Below are 13,307 nucleotides of genomic sequence, written 5' to 3'. Positions count from 1 at the left end.
CCACATCCTCATCCAAGGACCTCCTGTCCATGCCCGACAAGTTGTGGCTTGCAAAACAACAGTTCCATAAAATGGAGGAACTTGGAATCATACGCAGGTCTGATAGCCCATGGGCTTCCCTGCTACATATGGTGCCCAAAACCACAGGAGGCTGGAGACCATACAGGTGTCTCAATGAGGTTACCACTGCAGACCACTACCCTGTGCCCCATATACAGGACTTTACAGCTAATTTTCATGGGACCAGGATATTTTCTAAAATTGACTTGGTGTGTGGGTACCATCAAATACCTGTAAACCCAGAGAATGTGCCCAAGACCGCTATCATAACACCGTTTGACCTCTTTGAATTTTTGAGAATGCCTTTTGGGCTCAAAAGTGCTGCACAAACATTCCGGCGACTGAGGAAGGCAGTGGGACGTGCCGTGGACTTCCTTTTCGTATTCTTGGATGACATACTTGTTGCCAGCCACTCCCACAAAGAGCACGTGCAGCATCTGTGTTTATTCTGCCGCTGCCTACAGGAGTTCGGGCTAACTGTGAACCCTGCCACATGCAAATTGGGTAGTCCTCTATTGAGTTCTTGGGATGTCAGATCAGCAGCCGGGGTGTTGTTCCATTGCCAAGCAAAATGGAAGTCATCCTCAAATTCCCGAGGCCCAATACAATCAAAGGACTCCAGGAATTTGTGGGGATGGTCATATCACCACTTTCTACCCTCTGCAGCTCTTATTATGAAATCCCCTTTTGACCTTGTGTCCAGCAGTGCCAAAGAACTCGTGAACAAATGAGACAATGGTAGCATTCCAGCAAGGCAACAATGGTGGTCCATCCATAAATGGATGCACCAACCGGCTTGACAATAGACATGTCCGACGCGGCAGCAGGCAAGGTCTTGGAACAGTACACCAATGGACAATAGAAGCCTCTAGCATTTTTTAGTTGGCACCTCCACCCTCCAGAAATGAAATACAGTACATGTGATTGGGAACTGCTGGGTCTGTACCTAGCAGTCAGACACTTCTGCTACTTTTTTTGGAAGGCAGGGACCTCACGGTTTTTACTGACCACAAACCGCTAACGTTCACCTTTGCAAAAGCATCAGATCCCTGATCAGCCTGCCAACGATGCCATCTATCTTGCGTATCCGAGTTTTCAACCAGGATTAAACGTATCTCCGCTAAGAGCAATGTGGAGGCTGATCCCCTCTCCCGCTCCTTCATTCAAACAATTTGTGCCCTCTCTCCGGGTATAGAATACATGGCGCTCGCCAAAGCTCAATACCAGGTTGACAAACACCCGGCTTATAGAACTGCCATCGTGGGCCGCAAGGTACCATTTTCCTGTGCAACATTTCCACAGGTCAACCTCACCCTATCGTCCTTGCTGCGTGGAGACATTGCATTTTCGATGCCATTCACAGACTGTACCACCCCTCCATTTGAGCGACGATCTGCCTCATAGCTGATAAGTTTGTAAGACATGGACTCAAAAAGCAGGTCACGTACTGGGAAAAGATGTGCACGAACTGCCAATCTGCAAAAATGCAAAGATGTGAAAGCTCCACTTCTGCCTTTCCAGCCACCGCAACACAGATTCAACCATGTGCATGTCGAAGTGTTGGCCCACTTCCAGTGTCACGAGGGTCTAGGTACTTGTTAAAGATCATCAGCAGTCTCACTAGGTGGCCGGAGGTGGTTCCTATGACTGACTCATCGACCGATTAGTGCGCCAGAGCTTTTCTTTCTGCCTGGGTATCTCGGTTCTACCAACCCACACACTTCACCTCTGACAGAGGCCCACATTGTACCTCTGCACTCTGGGACATTTTGTTGTGGCAGCTGGGAAAGCAGCTCCACTGCATGACAGCCTACTACCCACAGTCGAATGGCCTGGTGGCGCGATTCCATAGGCATGTAAAGGCTGCACTGATGGCCTGCCTCCATGGGCCTGATTGGGTGGATGAGCTGCCCTCCTGGAAATAAGAAAGGCACCCAAGCTGGATTTCAACTCTACAACAGCCGAGTTGGTTTATGAAGTCCTGCTCATTGTATCTGGGGAGTTGTGCCTGCAGCTCGTGACAAGAGGTGCCACCGACTGAAGTCTTAGGCAGACCGCGGGAGCAGCTTGGAAAATTAGCCCCAGTTCCCACATCAAGTCATGGAACAACGACATTGGTCATCCTAAAGGAACTCAGGGACGGTGCGTTTGTGCGTAGAGGTGCACACGGCCCACCCTTTCTACGACAGTATGAGGGCCCCTTCAGAGTGCTACGAAACAATCATACAGCTTGTGTACTGGACATTGGGGGACATTCGGAGACATTTACGATTGACCGACTAAAGCCCGCTCATCTAGACCTTGATCAGCCCTTGCCACAACCGTGTGACAAAGGTGCAGATGACCTTCCAAGAGGGGTGGACAGTGATGGCACCAGAGGTTTAACTTCCTATTGCCAGTTATTTGGGGGGGGGGGGGGGCATGTAGCAGCTCACCAGAGACTTAATCAAACCAACTCGAGAGGTTCCAAGTGATGTCATGATGTCACAATGCGATGATGTCATTTGGAACGTGAGGGCTTTTCAAAATCTGCAGGTGACTGAGTAAACAACTTTTAGTGAACTTCAACTCGACTATGTCTGATCATTTTCTCGTTCTTTTCGTACTGCAACACAGTTGCTACAGTTTCATAAATTTCAAGGTGTCGAAAATTGCTATTCGTGCATCTCTCGATCATTTGATCTTTACAAACATTTGATTTGCATTGCAATGAATTTGAATGATACCAAAACTGCAATGTTTATGGTTACTATCTAAATTAAATATACATGCTATAATTATCCACAGAGATCTTTTGATTTGCATGATTTTGTAAAGCTTTTGGAATTTTTGATGTAAATATATACCTTAATTTTAATGATTAAAAATCAACGTGTGATTTTTAATTCTACATTCTTCCCAGCATTGATGATGGCCTTCAGGTGAAGATTGCAGACAATGCTCTCTCCAGGGATCTCTTCCCGATGGACTACCATTGTTTAGGGGACAATGAAAATCGACCTGTTCGATGGATGGCACTGGAGAGCCTTGTCAACAGTGAATTTTCGAGTGCGAGTGATGTGGTAAGCTATCTGTTCTGAAGCGTGCTGAAATGGAAGTTCCATCATTTGTGCAACAATGTATGGTGTTCTTTAATGCTTTGAATTATTTTCAGAGAATTTATTGCCTGTTTGTTGTCAACTTGCTGCCCTGCATCTCTCTGAATTGGTATCTGACAAGAAGGAAAATGTCTGTTTCTGTTCCTAATAATTCTGCAGTGAGAAGTTGTAATGTGCAAGTCCGAGAGTACAGTGAAGGAAAGCCTGACCTCAGCCTCAAGAATTAACTTGGATTGTATAAACCAGTGACTTGATGGAAAATGGAAGCACAATGGGAAATGTTGATTGGCACATCTTATGGTAGATCAGGAAAGAACAAGTCAATCATTGTATACTTAAACATGCTACAAATTAGATCTGTGACTGATTTCCTCCCACCCTTCGGCAATTGTGTAAACCCATGGAGAGGTAAAGATAGTGAGGAGAACAGTAATCTTTGAGACACTGCAAAATGGACTAGTTTCATCATGTGTGGTATGTACAAAGGAAGCATATCCACTGCCTATTGGAGTCCACAGAGGTGTAGCCAGTAGATATACTGCCTCACATTACCAGAGACTCTGCTTCTATCCTGACTTCAGCTGCTCTCTGTGTGGACTTTGCCTGGCTTTGCTCTGGGTACCACAGATTCCTCCCACATCCAAAGCAGGTTTTTTGGTTAAATGGCTGCTGCAGATTTCCCTTGTTTGTAGGTTAATAGTGGAGTCTGGAAGGAGGGAGTAAGTGGGTACTTGGTGGTCAGTGCAATTGATGTCCTGAAAGACCTGGGGTTTTTAGTGTCGTTTATGATTTAACCAAACCTTCCTTGGTCGTGAATGTCATGTTGGAAGAACACAAGCAAGATTTCTTCATGGTCACTTTGACTTTGATACGTGAATAAAGATGCTGAGGAAATGCAGCAGAAAATTGGAACAAGTAAGTCCTTTGTGACGTGTTGTGGATTCATGGCCAGTGTCAAGTTGATTGTCGCATGCACCATAGTTCATTCTGCATGCAGTTTAGCAAGTCAACCCATACCACAAATAAAACACAACACTGAATGCAGTTACAAAATCAGAACGGGGCAAAGGTAACGTTACTGTACTATTGTGACATTCGTTCAAGAGTCTAATTGCAGTGAGAACAAGACTGTCAAATGCTGGTGCATTTGTACTCGTGAATCTTGCTCCCAATGGGAGGGAGGTGAAGTTAGTGTGGCCAGAGTGGGACAAGTCCTCTAATGCACTGGCTGCTTTCCCAAATCGGTGGGAGGGAGGCAGGTTTGTGTGATGGCCTGAGCAAGAGTCAAATGTAGAATCAAATTCCACTCTTAACTCAGACATTTATATCTTAACAAGTAGAATACTCTTGGTTAGCTCAGCAACACTTGTTGGGGATTGCAAGGTGAAGCAACCATCATCTCATTCACCTTTCACTACACCGAAAGCCACTTGCAACACAATTGTGTAATTTGTCTGTTCTAAATCTTGTCTTTGTTTTTACCACTGGGGCCCTTTAACTCTCGTATACCATCAGAAGAACACATTAAGACAACTTCTTAAGCCCTTCAACAGGTACAAAGGACTGCTAACACCTGTAGTCTCTGCTCCAGCTCCACCATATTCTGACTGAAATATGTCGTTCTTCCAAAGTCACTGGCTCAAGCTTCAAGAACACTGCACTGAGGCAGAGGTTCAAACAGGCACACCATCTTCTCAAGTGCAATTGTGGATAAAAGCTGTTTTTCATTGGTAATGTGAAAAACAAAATAGCTTCAATAAGGCTAATATATTTGATTTAATGCATGATGGCTCATGATAGTCCATGTATGATCTAACTAAATTTCTTTTATCATTGGTGGAGCATATATTTTACAAATATAAAAACTGATGTTCAATTGCCTTTTATTTTCTCATTTTCATGGTATTTGGATCCCTGGAGTTTTGACTTGTTCCAACCTTTTCAGCATTCAGTAAATTATTCTCTTCTGATCTTTCTTGGTCTAAACTGGACGATATCACATTTGCCGAAGCTAGAATTCACATTTTGTTTATTTAAATGATTAATGTATGTTGGTACTTTAATGCTCTTTTTTTTGCACAGCTGACTGTGGATTTCGCTGGTTTGGATGTGTGATTTCCATCCTCTCCATTGTTATTAAATCGTGAGGCGATGATGCCACAAAATCTTACCGTGGCTGAATCCTTTCATGATGTCTTCATTCCCTGGAGCTCAGCCCAGACTTGAACTTGTTCAATAATTTACCTTCATATCCATGGACTTCATCTTTAGTGAAGACACTTTATGATGGTCTTTTGTGGGTGTTCACAGATAGATATTACCCTGGTTACTGATTTGGATTGAGTAATCTCTTCGATATATATCAGGATTGCCTGCTATGAGCAAACCACAAAGTTGTTTAAACTAATTTCGTGGATAGGCAAGACACATGGAACAATGGGTAAACAGATTTTGGCATGGAAAAGGCATTTAATTCTCTTCAAAACTGAAGCTAGCAGTGTTATTAATCAGAGGATGGGGATGGTGGTGAGTGATAAATGGTTTGAAGCAGCTAAGAAATCACACAAAGGCATTTTCAGCAACTGAATTCATTCAGGGCAAAGATTATCAGTGTTATCAGATGGAAGCACATGGTCTCCATAATGGCGAGTTAGCGCAGTTGGAGAGTCAGGTCAGCAAAGACATGGAACTAATGGACTCCAGAGGATTTGTGGTTGGGTATCACACATAATGGATTAATTGTTCTCAACATCTAAATACTGTACTAAAAAGCATTTCCTTATCCAACACCAGATATCAAAACAGCTCAACATCATTGGCAATGTAGTAATGAGGGGCTTGTGGAAATTCAGTGGAGTTTTTTTTAATTAAAACCCAGCCACTTCAGCAAGTTTTAGTCTTCTGATTGGATATCTCATTGAACCATAGAACACTACAGAATAAAATGGGTCCTTTGGCCCATCTGGTCAACGGTGAATTATTATTCTGGCTAGTTTCACCCAGACCATAGCCATCCATACTCCTCCCATCCATGTACCTATCCAGTCTTCTCTTAAATGTCAAAATTGAACCCTCATTCACCACCTCTACTGGCAGCTCTCACCACTCTCTGGATGAAAATGTTCCCACTGGAAATGCAGATACACAATTCCTTAAAAGTGGCATCACAGGAAGATCAACGACAGGAAAATATCAATATGTTTGCAAGAGTGCAGAGGGAATATCTTGTCATGTTCTGGGGATTTATCCACCCTATCTGCCTCAAGACACCGAGCACCTCCTCCTCTGTAATCTGTATGAGGTTCATGACCTCACTTCTATTTGCCTAACTTCTATTGACTTCAGTATCTCTCTCTTGAGTAGATGCAGAAATATCATTTGAGTTTCCCCATGTCTTCTGACTCCATGCACACTGATCTTAAGTTGTACCAATTTTGTTCCTTGCAATCCTATTGCTCTTAATATATCTGTAGAAGCCCTTAGAATTTTCCCTCACTTTATCTGCCAAAGCAATCTCATGTCTTTTTGCCCTCCTGATTTCCTCCTTGTATAAGAAATGTAGGAATACATTTAAGTACCTTTTTTTCTTTGCTTCTTGAACCTGCTGTGCACCTCCTTCTTAACAAGGGCCTCAATACCTTTTGAAAACCATGGTTCTCTATACCTGTTAGACTTGAATTCTGACAGGACGATTTTACTCTCAAAATTTCACCTTTAAGGGGGAGTCACGTGATGGAGTAGTGGCCGGTCAGGGAACTCCAGCCCTCTCCGGAAAAGTTTAAAAAAAAATACACAAAACACAAAGGTACAAGAATAAAAATTAAAACAAAGTAAAAGTAAAGGTGGGAAGAAAATGGCAGCGAAGAAAGAAAAGTCGAAAGCAATGGGAAGAAGAGAAGAAGAAAGAACGTCGGAAGAAGAAGGTGAAGGCCTTACCTGTCCGAGGAGGCCTGCCGCGGAGAGAGAAGCCTGCTCCCTAAGGTCAGTAGAAGTCTCGAGCTCGGGACTACAAAAATGGCTCGCGGAGCCAAGTAATAGTGCGCAACCGCGCATGAGAAAAAAACACTGACTGGAGGGGGGAACAGCTGAGGAGTCGATCTCGACAGCTGAGGAGTCGATCTCCACAGCTGAGGATGACAGCTGCAACACAACAACAGGAAGAGAACACAGAAAACAACGAGAACAAGAAAGAAGAGAGTAAAAAGAAAACAAGGAAACAACAGATGACCAACCCAGAGGAAGAAGAAGAAGAACATAGAGAAATGGAAGAAGGGAAAGGCAAGACAATGGATTTTTTTTTAAGAATATATGGAATCAGTAAAAGAATGGCAATTACAAGAATTTAGTGAAATAAAAAGAATTAAAAGTGCAGAAGAAAAAATTAATAGAATAGAGATGGTCATGTCAGATATAGGAAAAAGAGTGGACAAGGTGGAAGAACAAGAAACAGCCGTAGAAATGGAAGTAGAGGACTTAAAAGAGAAATTAGAAGAATCTAATAAAAAAATTAAAGAGACACAAGAGCTGTTAGCTCAGAAGATAGATATAATGGAAAATTATAATAGAAGAAATAATATAAAGATAGTGGGCCTTAAGGAAGATGAAGAAGGCAAGAATATGAGAGAATGTATAAAAGATTGGATCCCCAGGGTCCTAGGAAGACCAGAATTACAGGAAGAAATGGAAATATAAAGGGCACATAGAACATTGGCCCCGAAACCACAGCCACAGCAAAAACCAAGATCCATTTTAGTAAAATTCTTAAGATATACAACAAGAGATAATATATTGGAGAAAGCAATGAAGAAAATAAGAGAAGGCAAAAAGCCACTGGAATACAAAGGTCAAAAAATTTTTTTCTATCCAGACATAAGTTTTGAACTCCTGAAGAAGAGAAAGGAGTTTAATACAGCAAAAACGATCCTATGGAAAAAAGGATATAAATTTATGCTAAAGTACCCAGCGGTACTTAAAATAGTTACTCCAGGACAGCAAAACAGACTATTCTCGGATCCGGAGGAAGCATGAAAATTTGCAGAACAACTACAAAACAGGCAGAGAGATGAAGACATGTAACGAGAGTAAAAATGACCACGAATTATATGTATGTGTGTATATGGGTATATATAAATAGGTGTGTATGTATATATGTGTGTACATGAGTATATCTGTATTTAAAGGAAAATATATAGAGTATAGATAAGAATTAATAAGGGAATGAAAGGGAAGAGAGGAAGTAAGGAGGGAATTAAGAGAGTGACCTTTGTTATATATGAATATTGAAATCTTTTCTGGGGGGTGCTGGGTGGGGTGGAGTTACGGTCACTGCGAAATCAGTTGACGCTTGCGAGTGAATTCGCAAATCCAAATGGAGAGGGGAGATGAGGTTGCCCAACAAGGGATAAAGGGCAACTCAGGAAGGGGAGGGGATAATGGGGTTAAAGAAATTTTAGATAGGAGAATAAGGGAAATGTTTGATGTTTTAGAAATGTTGTCTTATAAAGTGTTCAAAACAAGAAAGCAGAAATGGATAAGAAGGAAAGGTGATGATGAGGAAACGGAAAGGAAAGATAAACAAAGTGTGAAGTGGCTACGTTGAACTATATGAATTTAAATATTAACGGAATACATAACCAAATCAAAAGGAAGAAACTGCTAAATTTACTGAAAAAAAGAAAAAATTGATATAGCATTCGTGCAAGAAACACATTTAACTGAAATGGAGCACAAGAAATTAAAGAGAGATTGGGTAGGACATGTAACAGCAGCGTCATATAATTCAAAAGCTAGAGGAATAGCTATATTAATCAGTAAAAATGTACCAATTAAAATAGAAGAGGAAATAATAGATCCAGCAGGGAGATATGTTATGATAAAATGTCAGATATATTCAGAGTTTTGGAATTTACTCAATGTATATTCACCTAACGAAGAAGATCAAAAATGTATGCAAGATATTTTTTTGAAGATAGCAGACACGCAAGGGAACATACTAATAGGAGGGGATTTCAACCTTAATTTGGATTCAAACATGGATAAAACTGGGAAAAAACTAACAGAAAGAACAAAGTAACCAAATTTATAATTAAATCGATGCAAGAAATGCAACTTTTGGATATATGGAGGAAACAACACCCAAAGGAAAAGGAATATTCATATTATTCGGGTAGACATAAAACATACTCAAGAATAGACCTATTCCTGTTATCAGCTCGTATGCAAGACAGAGTAAGAAAAACAGAATATGAAGCTAGAATATTATCAGACCACTCACCCCTGATATTGACAATAGAGTTAGAGGACATCCCTCCAAGAATGTATAGATGGAGATTAAACTCCATGCTACTTAAAAGGCAGGATTTTAGAGAATTCATTGAAAGACAAATTAAAATGTACTTTGAAATAAATACGGAATCAGTGAAAGATAAGATTATACTATGGGATGCAATGAAAGCATTCATCAGAGGGCAAATAAGTTATGTAACCAAGATGAAGAAGGACTACAATCAGGAAACAGAACAGTTGGAAAGGGAAATAGTAAATATAGAAAATAGCAATGAAGGAAGACACAACTAAAAGAAGAGAATTGGCAGATAAAAAAATAAAATATGAAACACTACAAACATATAAGGTGGAGAAGAACATAATGAAGACAAAACAGAAAAATTATGAACTAGGAGAAAAACGCACAAAATTCTAGCATGGCAGCTTAAGACAGAACAAACTAAGAGAATGGTATTGGCATCAAGGAAAAAAGACAAACAAATCACATATAATCCAATGGAGATTAATGAAAACTTCAGAGAGTTCTACGAACAATTATATCAAACTGAAAACGAAGGGAAAGAAGACAAAATAGATGAATTTTTAACTAAAATTGAACTACCAAAATTACAAATAGAGGAACAAAATAAATTAACAGAACCATTTGAAATAGTAGAAATACAAGAGATAATTTAAAAAAAACTACCAAATAATAAAACACCAGGAGAGGATGGATTCCCAGTAGAATTCTATAAAACATTTAAAGATTTATTAATTCCTCCCCTCCTGGAAGTAATCAACCAGATTGATAAAACACAAAGCTTACCAGATTCATGCAAAACAGCAATAATTACAGTAATACCAAAGACAGGGAAAGATCCACTCGCACCAGCGTCATATAGACCAATATCTTTACTTAACACAGATTATAAGATAATAGCTAAACTATTAGCAAACAGATTAGCCTACTATGTACCTAAAATAGTAAATCTAGACAAAACTGGATTTATTAAAAAAAGACGAACAACAGACAATATTTGTAAATTTATTAACTTAATTCATGCAGTAGAAGGGAATAAAGCTCCAACAGTAGCAGTTGCTTTAGACGCAGAGAAGGCCTTTGACAGAGTAGAATGGAATTATTTATTCAAAGTATTACAAAAATTCAGTTTACCAGAGAAGTATATTAATTGGATTAAAGCATTATATAAGGGGCCATTGGCGAAAGTGACAGTAAATGGATATATATCAAAGCAATTTAACTTAAGCAGATCAACAAGTCAGGGATGCCCACTATCACCCTTATTGTTCACGTTAGCTATAGAACCACTAGCAGAATTGATAAGAACAGAAAATAAAATAAAAGGGATAAAAATAAAAGACAAGGAATATAAAATCAGTTTATTTGCAGATGACGTTATAGTATATTTAACAGAACCAGAATTATCAATAAAAGAATTACATAAGAAATTGAAGGAATATGGAGAAGTGTCGGGTTACAAGATTAACGCAAATAAAAGTGAAGCAATGCCAATGAATAATGCGAATTTCTCAAAATTTAAGAAAGAATCACCATTCAGATGGCAAATGCAAGCAATACGATACCTAGGTATACAAATAAATAAAAACCTCGGCCATCTATATAAACTCAATTATTATCCACTAATGAAAAAATTACAGGACGACTTAGAGCATTGGAAAGACTTACCACTAACACTAATGGGAAGGATAAACTGTATTAAAATGAACATTTTCCCAAGGATACAATACCTATTTCAGGCATTGCCAATACACTTGACGGAGAAATTCTTCAAGGAGTTAAAGAATATAATAAGGACATTTTTATGGAAAAGGGGGAAACCGAGGATAGCACTAGATAAATTAACAGAATGGTATAAACAAGGAGGCTTACAACTGCCAAACTTTAAAAATTATTATAGAGCCGCACAATTAAGATACCTATCAGATTTTTATCAAACAAGGGAAAAGCAAGATTGGACTAGATTAGAACTAGATAAAATAGGGGAGAAGATACCTGAACATATATTATATAAATGGGATGAAAAATTGGTACAACGTAGGAATTCTCCAGTAATACATCATCTGCTCAATATTTGGAAGAAGATTCATGTAGAAAGGAATAAAACAAATTACCAATTACCAAAACTATTACTGACGCAAAATCAGTTAATCCCTTTTACAATAGATAACTTTTCCTTTAGAGAATGGGAGAAAAAAGGGATCAAAAGAATAGAAAATTGTTTTTCAGGAAATAAATTACTATCCTTTGAACAAATGAAGGATAAATATAATATAACTCAAGATACAGTGTTGGCATACTACCAACTGAAATCCTACTTGAAGGACAAATTGGGAAGCAGTCTGAGGTTACCAGACGCAAGTAATTTTGAATATGTGATTACAGATACAATGATAATCAAAAAATTTATAACAAATATGTATATTAAACTGCAAGAAAAGGAGAATGAGGAAACAAATGGTAAAACTAAACAAAAATGGGAACAAGATTTAAACATAAAGATAAAGAAGGAAACATGGGAGAAGTTATGCTCTGGAACTATGAGAAATACAATAAACACGAGGTTACGTATGATACAATATAACTGGATACACAGGCTATACATTACACCTCAAAAGTTAAATAAATGGGACCCAACAGTATCTGACAGTTGTTTTCGTTGTAAAAAAGAAATGGGAACAACAATTCATGCAATCTGGACGTGTGAGAAAGTGAAAAAATTTTGGGAAGATCTAAACCAGATATTAAATAAAATCACAGAAAGCAATATACCAAAAAACCCAGAGATCTTTCTCCTAAGTAACATAAAAAACAAAGAATTTGGACTTGATTTGGATGGTGCACAAAAAAGATTTGTTAGGATAGCCCTAGCCGTAGCAACAAAATGTATTATGTCAGCCTGGAAATTAGAAGATAACTTGAGAATACAACAATGGTATATAGAAATGAATAAATGTATTCCATTAGAAAAAATAACATATAATTTAAGAAATAATATTACAATATTTGAACAAATATGGGAGTCATACATGAAACATAATAGAGAAAACCTACCAGGGACATCTACCACCTAAAATGACAGAAGGAGAAGGAAATGAAATGAATTATTTTTATTGAGTGACAACATTGTTTGACTGGTTTAATGTATCTTAGATTCTGTACTTTAAATGAATGAGAGGGGAGGTAGGGAGGGTGGGATGGGATGGGGGGGGGGGAAGAAAACGACACTGTATATATTTGAAAAGGAAAATGTATGTATCTTGATCAATGTGGTTTATGGTGTGAAAAATAAAAAAAATTTTTTAAAAATTTCACCTTTGAAGATCTCTTACTTACCAAGCACACTTTGTCAGAAGTCGACCAGTCCCAATCTACACTTTGCAGATCCATTCTCACTCCCTCAATATTGGCCTTTCTCCCATTTAAAATCTCAATCTGAGGACTAGACTTATCCTTTGTAATAATTGTCTTGAAACTAATGGTATTATGATCACTGGACCAAAAATATTCCCCTACACATACTTCTGTCACCCATCCTGTCTCATTTGCTCATAGGAGATCCAATATTCCCTTCTTTCTAATTGGGTCTTTTTTAAATCGATTTAAGCAACTTACATTTGACAAACTCTTAAGTCATGTAGCCCTTTCACAGTATGGGAGTCCCAATCAATATGTAGAAAGTTAAAATGACCTATTATATTATGTGTCTTGCAACTGTCTGTTATCTCTCTACACATTCACTCCTCTAGTTCCTGCTGACTATTGGGTGGTCTTTAATACCACCCCATTAATGTGATTAGCCCTTTCTCATTCCTCAGTTCCACGCATATGGCTATCTGATCATT

General features: G+C 38.9%; 1 protein-coding gene across 3 annotated transcripts in view; it reads left to right on the top strand.

Annotated features, from left to right (window-relative positions):
* Positions 1-13,307, top strand: part of ryk (receptor like tyrosine kinase) — a 134,634-nt gene that overhangs the window by 103,927 nt on the left and 17,400 nt on the right. For all 3 annotated transcript variants that reach the window (XM_069896502.1, XM_069896504.1, XM_069896503.1), the window contains one exon: positions 2,963-3,122. In XM_069896502.1, the coding sequence (XP_069752603.1) occupies positions 2,963-3,122 (160 nt within the window). The remainder of the gene's footprint in view (positions 1-2,962; positions 3,123-13,307) is intronic.

The sequence above is a fragment of the Narcine bancroftii genome, chromosome 9 (assembly GCF_036971445.1).
Source record: "Narcine bancroftii isolate sNarBan1 chromosome 9, sNarBan1.hap1, whole genome shotgun sequence".
In the NCBI taxonomy this organism is placed as follows: Eukaryota; Metazoa; Chordata; class Chondrichthyes; order Torpediniformes; family Narcinidae; genus Narcine; species Narcine bancroftii.
This window is presented reverse-complemented; position numbering and strand designations above follow the sequence as displayed.